The 18,595-nt window shown below is 51.9% G+C and overlaps 1 protein-coding gene across 11 annotated transcripts in view; it reads left to right on the top strand.

Moving 5' to 3' along the window:
• PELP1 (proline, glutamate and leucine rich protein 1) overlaps positions 1-17,840 on the top strand; it is a 45,715-nt gene extending 27,875 nt beyond the window's left edge. For 7 of the 11 annotated variants that reach the window (XM_089900507.1, XM_089900505.1, XM_022596072.2 and 4 more), the window contains 16 exons: positions 2,588-2,652; positions 3,034-3,139; positions 7,873-8,022; positions 8,263-8,334; positions 12,497-12,556; positions 12,860-13,010; positions 13,188-13,317; positions 13,464-13,551; positions 14,009-14,097; positions 14,177-14,293; positions 14,414-14,561; positions 14,703-14,862; positions 15,586-15,641; positions 15,789-15,995; positions 16,133-17,578; positions 17,691-17,840. In XM_089900507.1, coding sequence (XP_089756633.1) covers positions 3,086-3,139; positions 7,873-8,022; positions 8,263-8,334; positions 12,497-12,556; positions 12,860-13,010; positions 13,188-13,317; positions 13,464-13,551; positions 14,009-14,097; positions 14,177-14,293; positions 14,414-14,561; positions 14,703-14,862; positions 15,586-15,641; positions 15,789-15,995; positions 16,133-17,578; positions 17,691-17,783 — 3,021 coding nt within the window. In that variant the 5' untranslated portion in view covers positions 2,588-2,652; positions 3,034-3,085 and the 3' untranslated portion in view covers positions 17,784-17,840. Of the gene's footprint in view, positions 1-2,587; positions 2,653-3,033; positions 3,140-7,836; positions 8,023-8,262; positions 8,335-11,935; positions 12,098-12,496; positions 12,557-12,859; positions 13,011-13,187; positions 13,318-13,463; positions 13,552-14,008; positions 14,098-14,176; positions 14,294-14,413; positions 14,562-14,702; positions 14,863-15,585; positions 15,642-15,788; positions 15,996-16,132; positions 17,579-17,690 lie in introns of those variants that run through there. The other 4 variants (XM_089900510.1, XM_022596070.3, XM_089900506.1 and 1 more) reach the window with 4 other exon arrangements.
• The last annotated feature ends 755 nt before the right edge of the window (positions 17,841-18,595 follow it).

Raw genomic sequence — 18,595 nt, 5'->3', positions numbered from 1 at the left:
TCAAATTTTGGTCCTCCTGTTACTTGACTTGTCTGTAGTATTTGTTACAGCTGATGACTCCTTTCTTGCAGAATTTTCTTCACTTGGCTTCTGGGATACCACTCTCTCTTGATTCTCCTCTTACCATACTGGTCACTCCTTCGCAGCCTTCTTTACTGGCTCCTCCTCTCTAACCTCTCAGTGTTTGAGTGCCCAAGAACCCAGTCCTTGTACTGCTTTCTTCCTCTATTTACACTCACTCCCACAGTGAGCTGATCCAGTCTGATGACTGACAACTTCCCAAATCCATACTCTGACCAGGATTTCTCCTAACTCCGGACTTAGCTACCCAGTGCCTATTTGGCATTAAATAGACATCCCAGACTTAACACCTGAAACTGAACTCCTGATTCTCACCCCCAAACCTGCTCCTCCTGCGGTATTCTGCTGCCTAGCAAGTGACAACTCCATCTTTCTAGTTGCTCAGGCAAAAAACTTTGGAATTAGCTTTGCCTCTTTTCTTTATCTCCCACCCATATCCAGTGTGTTATCAAATCCTGTGGGCTCTACCTTCAGAGTATAACCACAGCTTGAGGCTTGAATCCCCACTCTTACCATGCTCTTTACACTGCCTCGTCTCTCTCCTGGATCCTTAAAATAGCCTACTTGCGTTTGCTTCTGCCTTCTGGACAAGGCAACTCAGGTGTTTTGGATGTGTTTTAAAAAATAAATTATGTCAAGTAATATCCCTTCTCTGCCTAATTCTCCTCTACCCCATGGCTTTTATCTTATTCAGAGTGAAAGTCAGCGGTTGCCTATATGATTCCAAAAGGTCCCACCCTGCTCCCGGGGCCTCGTCTCTCCCACTCAGTCTCCTCTAGTGACAGTTCACCTCCTTGCTGCTCCTCAGATACGCCTAGTGTGCTGTCATCTCACAACCTTTGCTCTTGTTCTCTGCTTTGCCTGGAACAACAAAAAGTTACCAGCATGCCTTTTTTTTTTTTTTAACAGTTTTATTGAGATGTAATTCACATACTTACAATTCACCCATTTAAAGTGTACGATTCCATGGTTTTTAGTATTTGCAGAGTTGTGCAACCATCACCGTGATCAATTTTAGAGCATTTTCATCACTCCCAAAGGAAACCCTATACCCATTGGTAGTCACTCCCCATTTCCCCCCAACCCCTCTCTGCTCTTCAGCCTGAGGCAACCACTAAGCTACTTTTTGTCTCCATAGGTTTGCCTGCTCTGACGATTTCATAGAAGTGAATCATACAATATGTGGCTTTTGGGGTCTGTCTTCCTTCCCTTAGCATAATGTTCTTAAGGTTCATCCACGTCTCAGAACTTCATTCCTTTTTATGGCCAAGTAATATTCCATTGTATAGATATACTACGTTTTGTTTATCCATTCATGGTTGATGGACATCTGGGTTGTTTCCAGTTTCTGGCTGTTATGAGTAATGCTGCTATGAGTGTTCGTATACGATTTCTTACGAGAACGTGTGTTTTCATTTTTCTTGGGCATATACTTAGGAGTGGTGTTGCTAGGTCATGTGGTTAACTCCAGCCTTTGGAGGAACTGCTGGGCTGTTTCCCCAGGTGGCTGCACCATTTTATGTTCACAGTGCGTGTGAGCGTATCAGGACGCCTCGCTCTCACTTTCCTCTGCTCAGAGAGGGCCCTGTGTCCACTCCACATAGAGTGCTGTCTCCCTTCCCTACTCCAGCCTCTCCTGTCCTTCCTCAGTTTATTTTTCCGCTTAGCACCTAGCACCCTCCAACATGCTATTTCTTATTTGGTCATTTGTTTATTTTCTGTCTCCTCTAACTAGAATATAAGCTCCCTAGCACCTCAAACAATGTCTCACATAAAGTAGGTAAATAAATGTTTACTAAGCGAATCAACATTTCCCTTCACGAGGACAGGGACCTTATTTATTTTATTCAGCTCTGTATTCCTTCATGTGATTCAGTGCATAAGATGTGTTTGTTGAAAGAATGAACGATGAGTGCAGTTAGGGAGATACAGGGGCCACCAGAGGACTCTGGCCATGTAAGCATGGAGAGTTTACTCGTGGGAGGGCTGAGGAGGAGACCTCTTTCAGGGCTGCCAGAATGTGCAGGAAGGAAGCTCTGGTTGACTTGGTTTATGTTGGCATTAGCAGCTCGAAGGGAGCCAGGAACAGGAGGAGGGGGATTTGGGGTGAAGGAAGAAGGGGTCAGATGAGTTTAGTGTCCAGTCAGCAAGCATTTAGGGATGTCCCTCTGTGCTAGGTGCTGTCTAGGGAAACGGAAGGAGCCTGTCTTTGAAGTCTGGTAGCTGGGATGAGTCGGGCAGTCTAGCCTTCTGGGTAACACTAGTTCGTTGGGTGGGAAGTTGGGGAGGGGACAGGTGGGATGTTACTTGAGGAAAGCCCACGGGACAGGACAGGCTGCTGTGTGTGTCACCTACTGAAAATAGGGAAAAGGTTGTCGGCCTCTAGAGGAATGGAGGTGTTACTTCAGAAAAGGCTTCGGAAACACTGGGGCAGGGAAGCGCTTGGAGAAATCCTGTGTCTTTAGCATCCTATTCCCAACTCACTTCCTTGTCTTCTTTCCTCCAGAACCTTTCAGCTGTTGGCGCGTTGGTGGGTCTCAGTAATGCACGTCTTGGTTCTATCAAAACTCGGTAAGTCTTTAACCCTGTTTTTTCTCCAGGGGGATGTTTCTTTAGGAAGAGGGCTGTATATCTGTCCATCCACTGTCACCACCCCACGGATTCCTGAGATTTCTCCATTCCCCAAGAAGGTGGAGAGTTTGATTCTTTTCATGAGTTCACTTGGCTTTGAACCCCACCTATTCCAGCTTCCAGGTTTCTGTGCCCCACCTTCTGTTCCCTTCTTTCCTTGTTGCCCGCACCTCACTCCAAGTCCTCCAAGTACTTCAGGAGTTAGAAGCCGCCGTGGATCTGGAGGTGATGTGTTTCTCTAGCCAGTGAGCGTTAAAGGGCGATGAATTGCTTTCTCTGCAGTCTAGCCACCACCCACTTGTCACTCACCTTTCTTACAAGGTTTGAGGGCCTGTGTCTGCTGTCCCTGCTAGTGGGGGAGAGCTCCACAGAGATGTTCCAGCAGCACTGTGTGTCCTGGCTTCGGAGCATTCAGCAGGTCTTGCAGGTAAGGATTCAGCTGCCACCCTGCCTCCCTCCCTCCCCCCCTCAGCCATGCCGTATTCTCCATTCTGGATGTGGTACATCTTTGTGGCTTAGACATTTAGTTCTGAGGACAGAATAATTAGAAGCAGTTTTTTTCTAGTAGGGAGGATGAGCTTCAAATAGAAACATCCTTTTAAACGTTTTGAATTTTTTTTTTTTTTTTTTGCGGTACGCGGGCCTCTCACTGTTGTGGCCTCTCCCGTTGCGGAGCACAGGCTCCGGACGCGCAGGCTCAGCGGCCATGGCTCACGGGCCCAGCCGCTCCACGGCATGTGGGATCTTCCCGAACCAGGGCACGGACCCGTGTTCCCTGCATCGGCAGGTGGACTCTCAACCACTGTGCCACCAGGGAAGCCCACATTTTGATATTTTTATCTACTGGGTTATTTTAATTCATCTGACCTTTCATACTCTGTAACCGCTGTTTCACATCCTTATTAGCTTTTCTAATGAGTGACATCTCTAAAGCTGCTTTTCCTAGATGTTTGATTTTTTAAAATAATTAGTTTACTAATTTTTTTTTTTTTTTTGGCTGCATTGAGTCTTTGTTGCTGCGTGTGGGCTTTTCTCTAGTTGAGGCGAGTGGGGGCTACTCTTAGTTGCGGTGCATGTGCCTCTCACTGTGGTGGCTTCTCTTGTTGCGGAGCATGGGCCCCAGGGGCATGGGCATCAGTAGTTGCAGCACGTGGGCTCAGTAGTTGTGGCTCTCAGGCTCAGTAGTTGTGGTGCACGGGCCTAGTCGCTCCATGACATGTGGGATCTTTCCAGGCCAGGGTTTGAACCCGTGTCCCCTGCATTGGCAGGCGGATTCTTAACCACTCTGTGTGACCAGGGAAGTCCCCCCAAATTTTTTTTAAATTTTTGTTTTTTGGCCACGCCGTGTGGCTTGTGGGATCTTAGTTCCCCAACCGGGGATTGAACTCGTGCCTTCAGCAGTGAAAGCGCAGGATACTAACCACTGGACTGCCAGGGAATTCCCCAGGTGTTTTTTTTTTCCTACTCCTCTCTTCCTCTTTTAACATTTAAATTTTTTTCTGCTTTTACATCCTTTGATGACATCCCCACTTAGTTCTTCCACAAGCATGTTCTGGGCACACATGGCAGGCTGTGTGCTAAGCTCTGGTGGAGAGATGTACTTGGACCCTGCTTTCAGGTGTTTAGAGTCTCTTGCAGGGGTTGGGAAACTTTCTAGGTGCCTATAGATAGTAAAATGTTTTAGGTTTTACGAACCCCATATGGTTTCTGTTTTTTATTGGCTGTGCCTCACACACATGGGATCTTAGTTCCCCAACCAGGGATCAAACTCGTGCCCCCTGCAGTGGAAGTGTGTAGTCCTAACCACTGGACCACAAGGGGATTCCCATGGTTTCTACTGTGTAGTGTTTCTTTGTTGGTTTGTTTTCCAACCCTTTAAAAATTTAAAAACCATTCTTAGCTTGTGGGCTGTGCAAAAACAGGCACCAACAGACCATGGTTTGCTGATCTGTAGTCTAGTGGAAGAGAATAATATTTATTTTTTAAGTGCTTTTTATTTTATTTTAAAAATCTATTCATTTACTTTATTTATTTATTTATTTGGTTGCACCTGGTCTTAGTTGCAGCTTGCCAGCTCCTTAGTTGTGGCACGTGGGCTCCTTAGTCGTGGCATGTGAACTCTTCGTTGCGGCGTGCCCGTGGGATCTAGTTCCCTGACCAGGGATTGGACCCGGGCCCCCTGCGTTGGGAGTGCAGAGTCTTAACCAAGGAAGTCCTGAAAGGGAATAATTATACAATGAGAGAAAGATAAACTTCAGTAGGTGCTCTGGAGGTAAAGAATGTAGTTCTCTGAGAGCATGTAACGAGAGAGCCTGACCCAGACTGGGGTGGTGATCAGGGTCAGTGGTTCAGGGAGGGCTGTTCTGATGAGTAGGAGTGAACTGGGCTGAGAGTTTTCTAAGTGTTCTAAGCCTGCAAAAGTCCTGAGAGAAAAGGAGTTTGACTCATTTGTGAATAATTATAAGCAGGCTGGTGTGGCTGAGGTTAATGAGATGCGACCGGGGAGGTATGTGCGTGGGGACCAGGCTGTGTGTGGCGTTGTAGGCATATTAGGGAGTTTGGTTTTTATTCTCAGAACAGTGGGAATTCATGGAAGGTTTTGAGTAGGGGGAAGGAGGTGGTGGTAGTGGTGACGTGATCAAACTTTCTTTTGGAAATACCACTCTGGCTGCTGTGTGGAGACAGGATTAGAAAGGAGCCAGAATGGCAGCAGAAGGACCACGAGGAAGGTACTAAGGGTAACCTAGGAGAGCATTCACGGTAGCCTGGACTAGGGCGGCAGGTGGAGACATGATGAGAAGTAGGTGAGAGATTTGGAGGCAAAGAGGGATTTCAAGAGAGATTTAGAGGCAAAATAGACAACAGGTCCTGATGATGGAATAGTGTCAGGGAAAGGATGTGTCCAGGATGACTCCCGGGTATCAGAACACTGGAAGACAGCCAGGTTCCAAGGGGAGTGGTGAAAATAACATGAGTATGGTCTTGGGCATTCAGTAGAGGCCCCCAGGAAGCATACCCTTGACCTAGTGTGCGTGGAAGTGACCAGATATCTCAGAGGGTAACCCTGAGGGTTCAGTGGTGGGGGCTTCAGTCAATATGTTTTACAAAGAGGCAGAGTCCTCAGCATTTAGATTGCTGCTGAGGATGAGGCTCAGGTGATCAAGCTGAATACTTCTACAGACTGGATCTTGAGGCGCTCCACAGTCAGTGGTCAGGTAGAGGAGGATGAGCTTACAAAGCAGACAAGACAGGGCTTCCCTGGTGGCGCAGTGGTTGAGAGTCCGCCTGCCGATGCAGGGGACATGGGTTCGTGCCCTGGTCCGTGAAGATCACACATGCCGCGGAGCGGCTGGGCCCGTGAGCCTTGGCTGCTGAGCCTGCCCGTCCGGAGCCTGTGCTCTGCAACGGGAGAGGCCACAACAGTGAGAGGCCCGTGAACCGCAAAAAAGAAAAAGCAGACAAGACAGAGCAGCAGAAAGGAGATAACCAGGATGGTGGGTTGAATGGAATCCAAATACTTCAGGGAAGACGGAGGAGTCATTTCTCTTTATGCCCTTCTGAGCTGGAATAAGACAAGGACTGAAAATTTTTTATCAGATTTAGCAACTCAAGGGTAATGAGACTGTGAAAGTGTTTTTGGTGGAGCAGTGGACACGGAAGCCAGGTTGCCCTGGGATGAGCGTGAGTGGGAGAAGGAGTGGAAGTGGAGGAGGTAGGCAGTCCTGTCAAGACGTCTGGCTCTGCTGGTAAGAGGGAGAAACTGGGCAACAGCTGAGATTGGGCAAGTGGAGTATGGGCTCAGGAGAAGGACTTTTAGGATGGGAGAGACTGGAGCATGCACAAATGTCAGTAGAAAGAATCCTTTTGAAAGGGATTGGAGAGAGGGGGCCAGTTAACAGGGTTAGGTTCTGAGAAGAAGGGAGGGGGGACTATCTAAAGCACCGAGGAGGGATTGTCCTCGGATGGGAGGAGCATCTCCTCTAGTGGGACAGGAGGAAGGAGAGTGGGGATGAGGATGGAGATGGAGTTTTCAGTTTGGTGGTGGGAAGCTGAGGGAGTGCCCATCTTTGGGCTTCAGCTTTCTCTGAAGTTGCAGGTTAGGTTATTCGGAGGTGACAGGTGACGGTGGTGGGAGAGGGGCTGAGTAGCAGAGGGAGTTAACGAGTGAGAGGTGCAGGAGGATTGCTGGACAGTGTTGAGGCCTGCTTGTGGTTGGTAGGCCCACTGAGTCGGACTTCTAACAATCATTCTTGTTTGTTTCATTGACACGTGGCGTCTGGTCTAGCAGGGGGTAATGTGCTGAAGGCTTTTCCCTTAGATACATGTTAATTTTCTAGAGAAGTCCTTCTTTATAAATTTAAGCCATTTTTCCTCCGTGAATTCCACAGTAGGTCTGAGACAGCCAGAAGCAAGCTTGGCGAGATGGGGCGGTTTTGTTTTGGCTGAGACTTTTCTTGTGGTCTGAGAAGTGCTCCTCTCCATTCCTAGCAGGGAAATGTAGTATGGGAGCAACAAGAAACTCTTGAGATGGTCTAGTCAGGCAGATCTTTAAAGTATGGCTTTGTTACCTTTTTTTTCCCCAAAGTCCTCGGACCCCCAGACGGGCATAGTACTAAAGTGTGAACACACGTCCTGTCTGTAGATGAATGTGTTACTTCGGATGCTCCATATCTCTAATACACTCTGTCCCTAGTGGATTTTTTTTTTTAATCTATTTATCTTTGGCTGCATTGGATCTTTGTTGCTGTGCACTGGCTTTCTCTAGTTGTGGCGAGCAGGGGCTGCTCTTCGTCGCAGTGCGTGGGCTTCTCACTGCGGTGGCTTCTCTTGCTGCGGAGCACGGGCTCTAGGCGCATGGGCTTCAGTAGTTGTGGTGCGCGGGCTCTAGAGCGCAGTCCTAGTAGTTGTGGCGCACAGGCTTAGTTGCTCCGTGGCATGTGGGATCTTCCCGGACCAGGGCTTGAACCCACGTCCCCTGCATTGGCAGGCGGATTCTTAACCACTGCGCCACCAGGGAAGCCCCTGTCCCTAGTAGATTTGATGGTAATGTTGACGTTAACTGTGGTGTTTGTCGAAAGCCCCATGTTGTCATACCTCTCATTCCTCCTTTCGGTGACCGTGAAGGTGAGGTTAGGAGCATGGGGTGTTGTTGCTCTTTAGTCCCAGGACCCGCCCCCCACGATGGAGCTGGCCGTGGCTGTGCTGGGGGACCTGCTCCGCTACGCGGCCCAGCTCCCCACACTCTTCCGGGACATCTCCATGAACCACCTTCCTGGCCTTCTCACCTCCCTGCTGGGCCTCAGACCGGAGGTGAGACGCCTGCCCGGGTCCCCCTCCCCTGGGCCCCTTGCATTGCTTGCCCTCACTGATACCCATTGGGTTAAAGAATGTGATGGGAAGTGATTGGGGAATAGGACTGAAGAAGTGAGAAGGGGTCTGGGCCAAGAAAAAGTATAAGGAGAAGGGACCCTGAGGGGCGCGTGGTGGGGTGGAGATAGGGTCTGGGGCGTTGGGCCCTCGGCCTCTTCCTTACTTTCTGTTTCCCCACAGAGTGAGCTCTCAGCACTGGAAGGAATGAAGGCTTGTATGACCTATTTTCCTCGGGCGTGTGGGTCTCTCAAAGTAAGTGTTCATGGGAACTCCTCTTCCCACAAACATACACCTTGATAGCCGTCTTACCTCAGATTCCGGTGCTGAGATTTCTAAGCTCCTGTCTCCACAGCTCTAATTGTGCCACCTCGTAGCTTTAAATGCATTCTTATTTAATCCTCACAGATAAAGAAATCGAAATTAAGTAACTTGCCTAAGAACTGATGCCAAAGCTCAGGCTCTTACCCCTGGACTCTTTCCTCTCTCTGCCCTGCTTTCTCTGTACCTCTAGAATGCCCTGCCCATTTTTCTACCATCTCGTTTTACTTTGTTCCTAAAGCTCTTATGATTTCCTCTGGGAAGCCTTCCTGACTTATTACTTCCCTATATCAGCTTCCCCAGCGCTTCTTTCTCCTTATTTTCCTGACTAATCTCTCACCCTGTCCCCCGAACTGTCATGGCTGTACAAAGGTGGCTGCACAGCAGAGCCTTATTAGGGCAAACAGGCAGGGTGGACGTGGATCAGGTGAGGGAGGAAGGAGGTCAGTGGAAGAATTCGTTTTATTTTCAAGGAGATAAAATAACAAATATGAATGGTTATCAAATTCTGCCAAAGCAGTAACAGTTAAAGGGCCTTTGGAATTGGTACATTGATTGTTTGCAAAATAATTCAATGCCAAGAAGTACCTAAGAACAAACAGGTGTTCTCCTGTCGATTAGATGTTCTCTCTCGTTTTGATACACTCATCATTGCTTGACAAACCGTTGGGCACCCCTTCTCAGATGGAAGCACAAACCTATGGAGAACTGGAATTAGCAGCAAATTAATATTTTTTTTTGTATAACTCATGTGGTTAATCACAGTAATTGGTAATACTATACTCAGTATTACCAATTAAGGGGGAGTTTGCCATACAAGTTATCTTGAAAGTAAGCTCACATGGTTCTATGACCAAGTTAAGAAAGTAAAAGGGAAAGGGAACCGGTACTTAGAACTGCTACTCACTATGTGCCAGGCACTCTGCTGTGTGTCTTCTCAGTTTACAGTAATTCTGTAGAGCTGGTGTCACCGAATTAAACAGGAGGAAGCGGGTCCAGAAGGGTTTGACTAACACAAGCCTGTGTATCTGGTAGTTGTAGAACCAGGGTGAGAGTGAGAACTATTTGTCCTTCATGCCCATGTTTTTTCCACCAAACCAAGCTCCCCAGGCACTTTTAAGAACGTGGACAGGATTGACAGACAGGCTTCCACACTGATGCCGGCTCTGATCAGTTGTTAGTGGCTTGGGAACGATCGTGAGCCTGACGCGGAGCTCTGGGGGCACGTGCGCTGTGGTCTGGGAATGGTACTTACAGAGACTTTGCAGTATTTGAAAAGCCCTGGAGCAGGTGATATTTCTCAGTGAACGTGGGTCCCGTCCTTGCTGATGCTTTGCTTTCATATGACTGCCACTAATGGCAGGTAGTAGAATCTTTGGGTAGCAGGGCAGGACTTTGTCAAGAAGACATTTGGAGTAACTTGGGGATTTTATTAAAGTTTTTTTTTTTTTTAACTAAAGTTTACTAAGTTTAGTTTACTAAGCTAAACTTTCTTCTAGAATGCTCTGTAAATTAACTGCTCAAATTGCACAGGCTAGATCTTTGTCTCTGACCCCTCATTGGTCAAAGTATGTGAGGTTTTACTGCATACGCCTGCTTTGATTCAGCTTGGTTTGGGGTTATCTATACCTACCTGCATCCTCCCAGGAAAGTGCAGGGAGAATTGAGTGTTATCTATGGGGTCAAGATTTGAGTAGTCAGACTAGCCTGCCCGTGAGTCCTCTGCTAGTGCTCCTTAATTTTCGTTGTGAGTGGTGGTCAGGAGAATTCATCTTTAACTCACAGCCTCTTGTCAGACGTGTAGTTTTTGAAGTTATGGCCTGCATTTTAAGTACCCTCTCCAAACCAAACAACAAAACTTTGATATGTTGTTACGGGGTGCATATGCCTTTATCTCTCTAAGAATACAGTGTCATCTGGAGAACTTCCCTCTGTTGAGGAGTCTGGCTTTGTCTATTGCCTACATGGCAGATAAGACTCTGTCTTGTGTGGAGGCCCCGGGGGCAGTTTGTACTTGAAATGTCTTGCAGACCAGTACTTAGGGACTGATCATTGGAGTGTTTATCTGTTCTCTATTCCATCCCCCAGAAGTTCCCAGGGCAATTGCAGTCTCCAAGCTCAGGATCACCCCTCCCAAATGAGGTATCTCAAGCATTCTGGGTCCATGACGTCAGTCCTGTAGAGGCTTTGCCTTTCCTCCTCGACAGATTATTTGTTCCCTGGAATGAGTGGGAAGACTCACCCCACTCTTAAGAGACACCCAGGACGTACTGTGTGTGCACGCGTGCTTGCGTTTCCAGTGAAATGCTCCAAGTGAGCCATTACTTTGGTTGGCTTTGCAGGTCACTTGGGGTAGACCTGTGGTCAGAGCCATGTCCCTGTACTTTGCTTGACTGCAGTCACGTAAGCAGACTTTAGGTGGCCTCAGCGTCTCAGGGAAAGCGTGAGCAGTAAGTTGGCCAAAAGGGCTGAGTGCTGCTATAGATAAGGCTTTGGCGACTCTCTTTCATCCTTGGAGAAGCCGGTGTCAGGAGACCTGTGGGCGGTTGCTGCTCTTGGTTTGAAGTGTGCAGAACCCTAGCACACCGGACCTGAAAGTGCTTTCCAAGTCCCAAGGGAAACGGTTCTAGGCCTTCTGTAACAGTGCTTGCCTCATGGTGAGAATCCTGCAGTGGAACGTGGGAAACCAGATGTGGTTCCTGCCACAGGGCGATGGCAGGGAGCCCTTGGAGGGCTGCTTTCTGAACCACACGCTGCTAGACCTCCGTGCCTGCTTCCTCCCATAAGTCCCCTGCTGTGTGCCTGGTGCCACTGTTGATTTGTCTTCTGGAAGTTTACCTTTGTGCATGTGATGCCCCCATCCCCTGATGAAGTCCATACACACTAGCCTGGGATTTAAGGCCCGGCCTGCTTCTCCGTGGGCCTCTTGTGAGCCTGGAGCTCTCCTCATGGTGTCCCTCCCTCTGTCTCCTTATCCGGGTCCTCCCTTTTCTCCCAAACCCAGCTCAGTCCTGCCTCTCAGCATCAGTCCCTCCTGACCCTCCCTCTGTTTTCCACGCATTTGTCTTCCCGACTGTTACACCCACTGAAGGTGGAAATCCTGTTATACTTCAGTGTTCTCACCCTTTTTGTGCCATAGACCTCTTCGAATGTTTTTAAATCCATAAAATACATGGAGTTGCAAGGGACACTGATTCTGTTGAAATGTATACTTTAAAAAATTGTGATAGAGTAGGATGTGCTTCTTTACTAACGTGTCAAATAACAGGATCCAGCAGCAGGTCTGGTAACTATCTAAGTTTCAAATTAGTGATGCACGTGAATGATAATTCAAGATAACTGTTTACAACTATATGTAACGTGAAATGAAAATAAGTGATTTCTGATGGTGACAGAGGTACTGCTGATACTACTGTGGCTTTTTGTCTACATATACAGTAAAAAAAAAAAAATTATACTTCATTTACAGGTTAGTGAAAATGATTTAAAAAATTTCCCTTCCATGTTCACAGGCCCCTTTGATTCTACCTCCAGCTAAATGGGGCCCCAGTTAAACACTCCCGTGCCGGCGCCTTCACATAGCAGGCGGAGTGCTGTTGTTGGCTAACTGACAGGTCGCTGCTCTGAGATGTGCTACCTCAGTCCTGCTGGGCAGCCTTTCCTTCTCTCTCCACCTTGTCCTGCCCTCGCACCTCTGGTTAGTGCCGCAGCTCCCAGCTTGGACCCTTGCTTCTTGTCTGAGCTGGCAGGGAGTTGGGGCATGGAGGTAGCTGCTTTTCAGTGCTGTGTCTTTGGCTTGAGGGAGATGACTGTCATTTTGCAAAGATTGGCAGGAGGGGGCCCAGTCGTCTGTGGGACACAGGCCTCAAACAGGGAGGCTAAGGACAAGAGGCGACATTCAGGGTGTCTTTCTACCATGAGAGCATGTCTGCACCCAGGCATGATGCCCCTTAGAATGTGGTGCTTCCTTGTCTGCAGGAAAGAAAAAGGCCTTAGATCCTGGGCCTCGATTCTGCTGCTGGGAATGGGCGGGGTCTACGTCTCTGGCCTTTGGAGCTGACTCACCAGCCTCTCCCTTTCTTTCCCTCTAATCCAGGGCAAGCTGGCCTCATTTTTCCTGTCTCGGGTGGATGCCTTGAGCCCTCAGCTCCAGCAGGTAAAGGGAAAGGAGGGAGATGGAGAGCCTGGGGTCTGAGCTGGAGCTTCTTTTCTCTCTCTATTTTTCTGTCTGTTACTGCTTTTCGACCACGGTCTCACTCCCCTCCCTGTGAACATACGCAGTAAACACAAGTCGTGACTTCTGCCTCCGTGTCTCCATCTGTGTCTTTCTGCCCCGTAGTCCCTTCCGTTTTCCCTCAGAGCTCTCTTTGATCTCCGTCTTCCTGGGCATTGGTGGGGTTGGGATTCCGTGGCTGGGCTGGATTCCCATCTGACCAGGGTTCCAACCTGTCTTCTGCAGTTGGCCTGTGAGTGTTACTCCCGGCTGCCCTCTCTAGGGGCTGGCTTCTCCCAGGGCCTGAAGCACACGGACAGCTGGGAGCAGGAGCTGCACAGCCTGCTGGCCTCTCTGCACAGCCTGCTTGGGGCCCTGTATGCAGGGGCGGACACGGGTAGGGACTGTGGCTGCTGTGGTATGGTGGTGAGGGGAGCGGGGGCTGGTCTGGAGAGGCGGGGCCTTTGAGTTCTAGGCAAAGGGGAGTAGAATATGGGTGGGTCCTCCACCAGAATGGAGGAGGAGGGGATGGAAGACAGACCTGGTGTGTGAAGGTGGTTGTGTTTCTGTCCAGCTCCTATGCAGTACGAAGGCCCTGGGGTGGAGACGCTGCTCTCCCCCTCAGAAGACGGCGATGCCCATGTCCTTCTCCGGCTTTGGCAGAGGTTTTCCGGGCTGGCCCGCTGCCTGGGGCTCATGCTCAGGTGTGTGAGTGTTGGAGGGAGCAAGGGCCTGGAGCAGGAGGGGCCGAGATGGGTGTCGTCTTCATCATGAGGAGGGAGGTTGAGGGTGGGTGTGGAGTCGCCCTGGGCCCCCGCGCTGAGGATCTCCCTGCTCCGATTCTCGTTAGCTCCGAGTTCGGGGCTCCCGTGTCCGTCCCCGTGCAGGAAATCCTGGATCTTATCTGCCGGACCCTCAGCGTCAGTGCCAAGAACATCGTAAGTGGAGTTTGTGCCCTGTTCACAGCGCTTGCCCAGGATGCAGGGCAGCTGGGCAAGCAGTGTGGGCTGTGGCTCCCGAAGTGATGTCGCCTGAGGTTGCCCCGGCCAGCTCCTTACCTCTCCAGATGCCGTTATTCCCGTGCTCCTGGCACACGCACATCGGTGCCGATTCGCTCCCGTGTTGCGGGAGCACGTGTAGCAGATGCTTCCTCGGGGGAGGGTGAGCTGGGGGCCAGCGGCATCACTGCCGCGAGGTTCCGCCGTCCCTCCCTCGTCCTCCTTCCAGGGTCTGCTGAGGAGGATGGCAGTTTGATCTTGTTGGGGGAGTTGGGGTCGGGTGTGGGTTCCTTACCTGCGTGCACACGTGTATTCAGTCACATGCACGTACCCTGCCTCCATTTCTCTTTCTTTGCCTCACTTTCTTCCCCCACTCTTTGCTAATTTTTTTCTGCAGAGTTTGCTTGGGGATGGTCCCCTGCGGTTGCTGCTGCTGCCCTCCCTCCACCTGGAAGCCTTGGACCTGCTCTCTGCACTCATCCTCGCGTGAGTGGGGTCAGGAGGATGCGGTGCAGGGGCTGGGATGTGCTGGGAGCGGGGGTCACTGTTCTGTCTTCACCCCCAGGTGTAGAGGCCGGCTCTTGCGCTTTGGGGCCCTGATCAGCCGCCTGCTTCCCCAGGTTCTCAATGCCTGGAGCATTGGGAGGGACAGCCTCTCTCCAGGCCAGGAGAGGCCTTACAGGTGACCATCTAGGAATAGAATAAAGAGGAGAGGGTGGGTGAGGGGGTGCCAGTAGACCGGGGGTGCCGGCGGCTGGGACATCGACCCCCTTTCACAAGCTGCCCTCTGCTTCTCCCACAGCACTATGCGGACCAAGGTGTACGCTGTCCTGGAGCTGTGGGTGCAGGTGTGTGGGGCCTCGGCAGGAGTGCTTCAGGGGGGAGCCTCGGGTGAGGCCCTGCTCACCCACCTGCTCAGTGACATCTCCCCACCGGCTGATGCCCTCAAAGTGAGTGAGGCCTCTGCCCCTGTCCTGGGACCCCATCCTGCACCCCTTGTCCTCACCAGCCTTGTCACCAGACACTGCCTTCTGACTGTCCTGCCTTCCTGTTGGCCGGTGTGTGTGATTTATGTTCCCCTCCCCCTCCAGCTGCGCAGTCCCCGGGGTAGCCCTGATGGGGGTTTGCAGACTGGGAAGCCCAGCGCCCCCAAGAAGCTAAAGCTGGATATGGGGGAGGCTCTGGCTCCGCCCAGCCACCGGAAAGGGGACAGCAATGCCAACAGTGACGTGTGTGCAGCTGCGCTGAGAGGTGGGTGAGGCCTGTGCCCTGCACCTCGGCACACTGGGATGGCCTGGGGTGATAGCCCCAAACCAGTCGTTGAGGTGGAGGGTGTAGAAAAAATGCAGACCCAGCTAAGAGCCTGTGGAGAAGCTATGCCATCCCCAGGGCTGCAGGTGGAATCTTGGGTCCTGCTGTTAGATGGAGTGCTGGTGTTGACACCGCCCCTCCAGGGTCTCAGCTATCTTTGTTCGTGCATCCCCTGTACGTGCCAAGTGCTGTTCTAGTACGAGAGGGCGGGGCCAGGAAGAGGACGAAATCCCTGGGCTGTGGAGCTCACACTCCCCAGGTGGGCTGCTCAGTGGGGCTTCCTGCTTCTGACACAGTTGCTAATCTGGACGCAGAAGTGACTTTCTTTTGGGTCCCGTGTATTTCACTGCCTTCCAACCCCCCTTCCCCCCCGCCCCGTGTGAAGGGAAGTGCCAGCTCTCCCCAAATACGTAAACGCACATTTATAATGTTGTACCTCCATCATCTATCTCATTTACATAATGTTGTCAACAGCCTTAGGTAGTAGGGATACGTTTAGGATCCCCATTTTATAGTTGAGAAAACAAACTTAAAGGAGTTACGTGACTTGCCTGAGGTGGGCCGCGGCAGAGTGGGGTGCTCAGCTGGGGCCATGTGCTTCAGAAGCCCTGGCTTGTCATCGTGTTAGCCGCCCGCCTCTGACATACTGGTCTCCTTCCCCAGGCCTCAGCCGGACCGTCCTCATGTGTGGGCCTCTCATCAAGGAGGAGACTCACAGGGTGAGTGGAGCCTGGTCCCCACGGAGGTGGGGAGGAGCCACTGCTCTGTACCTGTTGGGGGCTCATTCACACTGGCAGGAAGTAGGCCCCGGAGAAGGGTTGGCTCATCGTGGTGTCATCTCAAGGTGTGCTCTCTGTCCTTTTCAGAGACTGCATGATCTGGTCCTCCCACTGGTCATGGGCGTCCAGCAGGGCGAGGTCCTAGGCAGCTCCCCGTATACCAGCTCGCGCTGCCGCCGGGAACTCTACCGCCTGCTGCTGGCTCTGCTGCTGGCGCCTTCTCCTCGCTGCCCGCCTCCTCTCGCCTGTGCCCTGCAGGCCTTCTCCCTGGGCCAGAGAGAAGACAGCCTTGAGGTAACTGCAGAGTGTGGCCAAATCCACCTCGTGCGTTCCTGGATTCTCTTGTTTCTGATGCTGGTCGGCATTCCCTCCCTGGTTTCGTGAAGGCCCATATCCCTGATGCTCGCTCTCACCCTTTTTTCCCTCCTCAGGTCTCCGCTTTCTGCTCAGAAGCACTGGTGACCTGTGCAGCTCTGACCCATCCCCGGGTTCCTCCCCTGCAGACCATGGGCCCTGCCTGCCCCACCCCTGCCCCAGTTCCCCCTCCTGAGGCTCCATCTCCGTTCAGGGCTCCAGCTTTTCATCCCCCAGGCCCCATGCCCTCTGTGGGTCCCATGCCCTCGGTGGGCCCCATGCCCTCAGCAGGCCCCATGCCTTCCCCAGGCCCTGTGCCCCCAGCGGGCCCCATGCCCTCAGTGGGCCCCATGCCCCCGGCACGCCCTGGACCTCCAGCCACAGCCAACCACTTAGGCCTCTCCGTCCCAGGCCTGGTGTCTGTATCCCCCCGGCTCCTTCCTGGCCCTGAGAACCACCGGGCAGGCTCAAATGAGGATGCTGTCCTTGCCCCTAGTGGCACTCCTCCACCTACTATACCCCCAGATGAGACTTTTGGGGGAAGGGTGCCCAGGCCAGCCTTTGTCCACTATGATAAGGAGGAGGCATCCGATGTGGAGATTTCCTTGGAAAGCGACTCTGATGACAGTGTGGTGATCGTGCCTGAGGGGCTGCCACCCCTGCCGCCCCCACCCCCCTCGGGTACCACACCCCCGCCTGCAGCCCTGGTCGGGCCCCCAACAGCCTCCCCTCCTGTGCCAGCCAAGGAGGAGCCAGAAGAGCTGCCTGCGGCCCCGGGGCCTCTCCCTCCGCCGCCTCCCCCTCCTGTTCCTGGCCCTGTGGCACTCCCACCACCCCAGCTGGTCCCTGAAGGGACTCCCAGTGGCGGAGGACCCCCAGCCCTGGAAGAAGATTTGACAGTTATTAACATCAACAGCAGTGAGGAGGAGGAGGAGGATGATGAGGAAGACGAGGACGAGGAGGATTTTGAGGAGGAGGAGGAGGAGGAGGAAGAGGAGGAGTATTTTGAGGAGGAGGAAGAAGAGGAAGAAGAGTTTGAGGAGGAGTTTGAGGAAGAGGAAGGTGAGTTAGAGGAGGAAGAAGAGGACGAGGACGAGGAGGAAGAGGTGGAAGAGGTGGAGTTCGGCCCGGCGGGCGGGGAGGTGGAAGAAGGAGGGCCTGCACCCCCAAGCCTGCCTCCAGCTCTGCCCCCCGCCGCGTCCCCCAAGGTGCAGCCGCAGCCAGAACCGGAACCCGGGCTGCTGCTGGAAGTGGAGGAGCCGGGGGCTGAGGAGGGGCCTGGGGCCGAGACGGCCCCCACACTGGCCCCTGAGGTGCTCCCCTCCCAGGGGGAGGTGGAGAGGGAAGGGGGGAGCCCCCCTGCAGTGCCACCTCAGGAGCTTGTTGAAGAGGAGCCCTCTGTGCCCCCAACCCTGCTGGAAGAGGGGGCTGAGGGTGGGGGTGACAAGGTACCACCCCCACCAGAGGCATCTGCAGCAGAAGAGATGGAGACAGAGGCAGAGGCAGCAGCTCTCCAGGAAAAGGTGAGCGGGCCGGGCAGGGAGAAGTGGTGCTGGCTGCTTGCACAGCCTGACCCACTCTTCATTGTGTGTGTGTGTGTGACTGTTTTGGATTTGATGTCTTTGTCCCTCAAAGGAGCAGGATGACACAGCTGCCATGCTGGCTGACTTCATTGATTGCCCCCCTGATGATGAGAAGCCACCACCTGCCACAGAGCCTGATTCCTAGCCCTCTCCCACACCTCTCACTCTTCGTTTCCAATAAAGTTATGTCCTTGGATAGCGACTGCTGCTTCTGCCTTTTGCCACCACAGTGTCCCCAGCCAAAAGCCCAAATGTCTGCTGGGCTTGTCCTGTACCCATAGTGTTTCCCAAACGTGTCCATGGCTGTCCTGCTAGCTCCACCGTCCAGAAGAGGAGCCATTGACTTACAGGGGTAACAGCCTGTCCTGTTGCTCAGCAAGTCAGTGTCAAAAGTGTTGAATTTTTGCCTGGTGCTCTTGCTGATGCTAAGTGTGTGCTGGGTTGCCTGGAGAAGGAGAAGGAAGTAGCCCTGCTTCTGTGAGTAATCCAGGTGTGGGAGTATGTGGGAAATTTATGGGATTAAGTGTCCTAGTGAGTGAACCTGTGTATACACACAGCCCCTTGGTCTCAAAGAGCAGGCTAAGTGACTGTGATGGAACTTTAGAAAATTACGATAAAGTACAGAGGAGTTTAATCATTGACTTCTCTGAACTGGGAACTTGGGTGTCCTAAATTATAGGGGCATCCATCATGGATATGGGGGATGAGCTCTATTCTGGGACTGGTCCTTCCAGTGACAACATCCCCACCCAACACCTCCCTGGCAGGAATTTGACAAGCTCACCTCCAGCCTTCCTACTCACTCTTGAGATTTGGACATTTCCCAGCCAGTGTCTGATCCCTTTAAGCATTTATAGACTATATATATTCTAGGACTTGTTAGGATGCACATGTGAGCATCACCCAGAGTTGTGTATGTGAGAGGGTATTGAGGTTTATGGGCTTGAGGTAGATGCC

The sequence above is a fragment of the Delphinapterus leucas genome, chromosome 19, assembly GCF_059928025.1.
Source record: "Delphinapterus leucas isolate spDelLeu-1000000601 "Yukka" chromosome 19, BTC_Dleu_Yukka2, whole genome shotgun sequence".
Taxonomy (NCBI): domain Eukaryota; kingdom Metazoa; phylum Chordata; class Mammalia; order Artiodactyla; family Monodontidae; genus Delphinapterus; species Delphinapterus leucas.
Note: the sequence above shows the minus strand (reverse complement) of the source record. Positions and strands in the feature narration are given on the sequence as shown.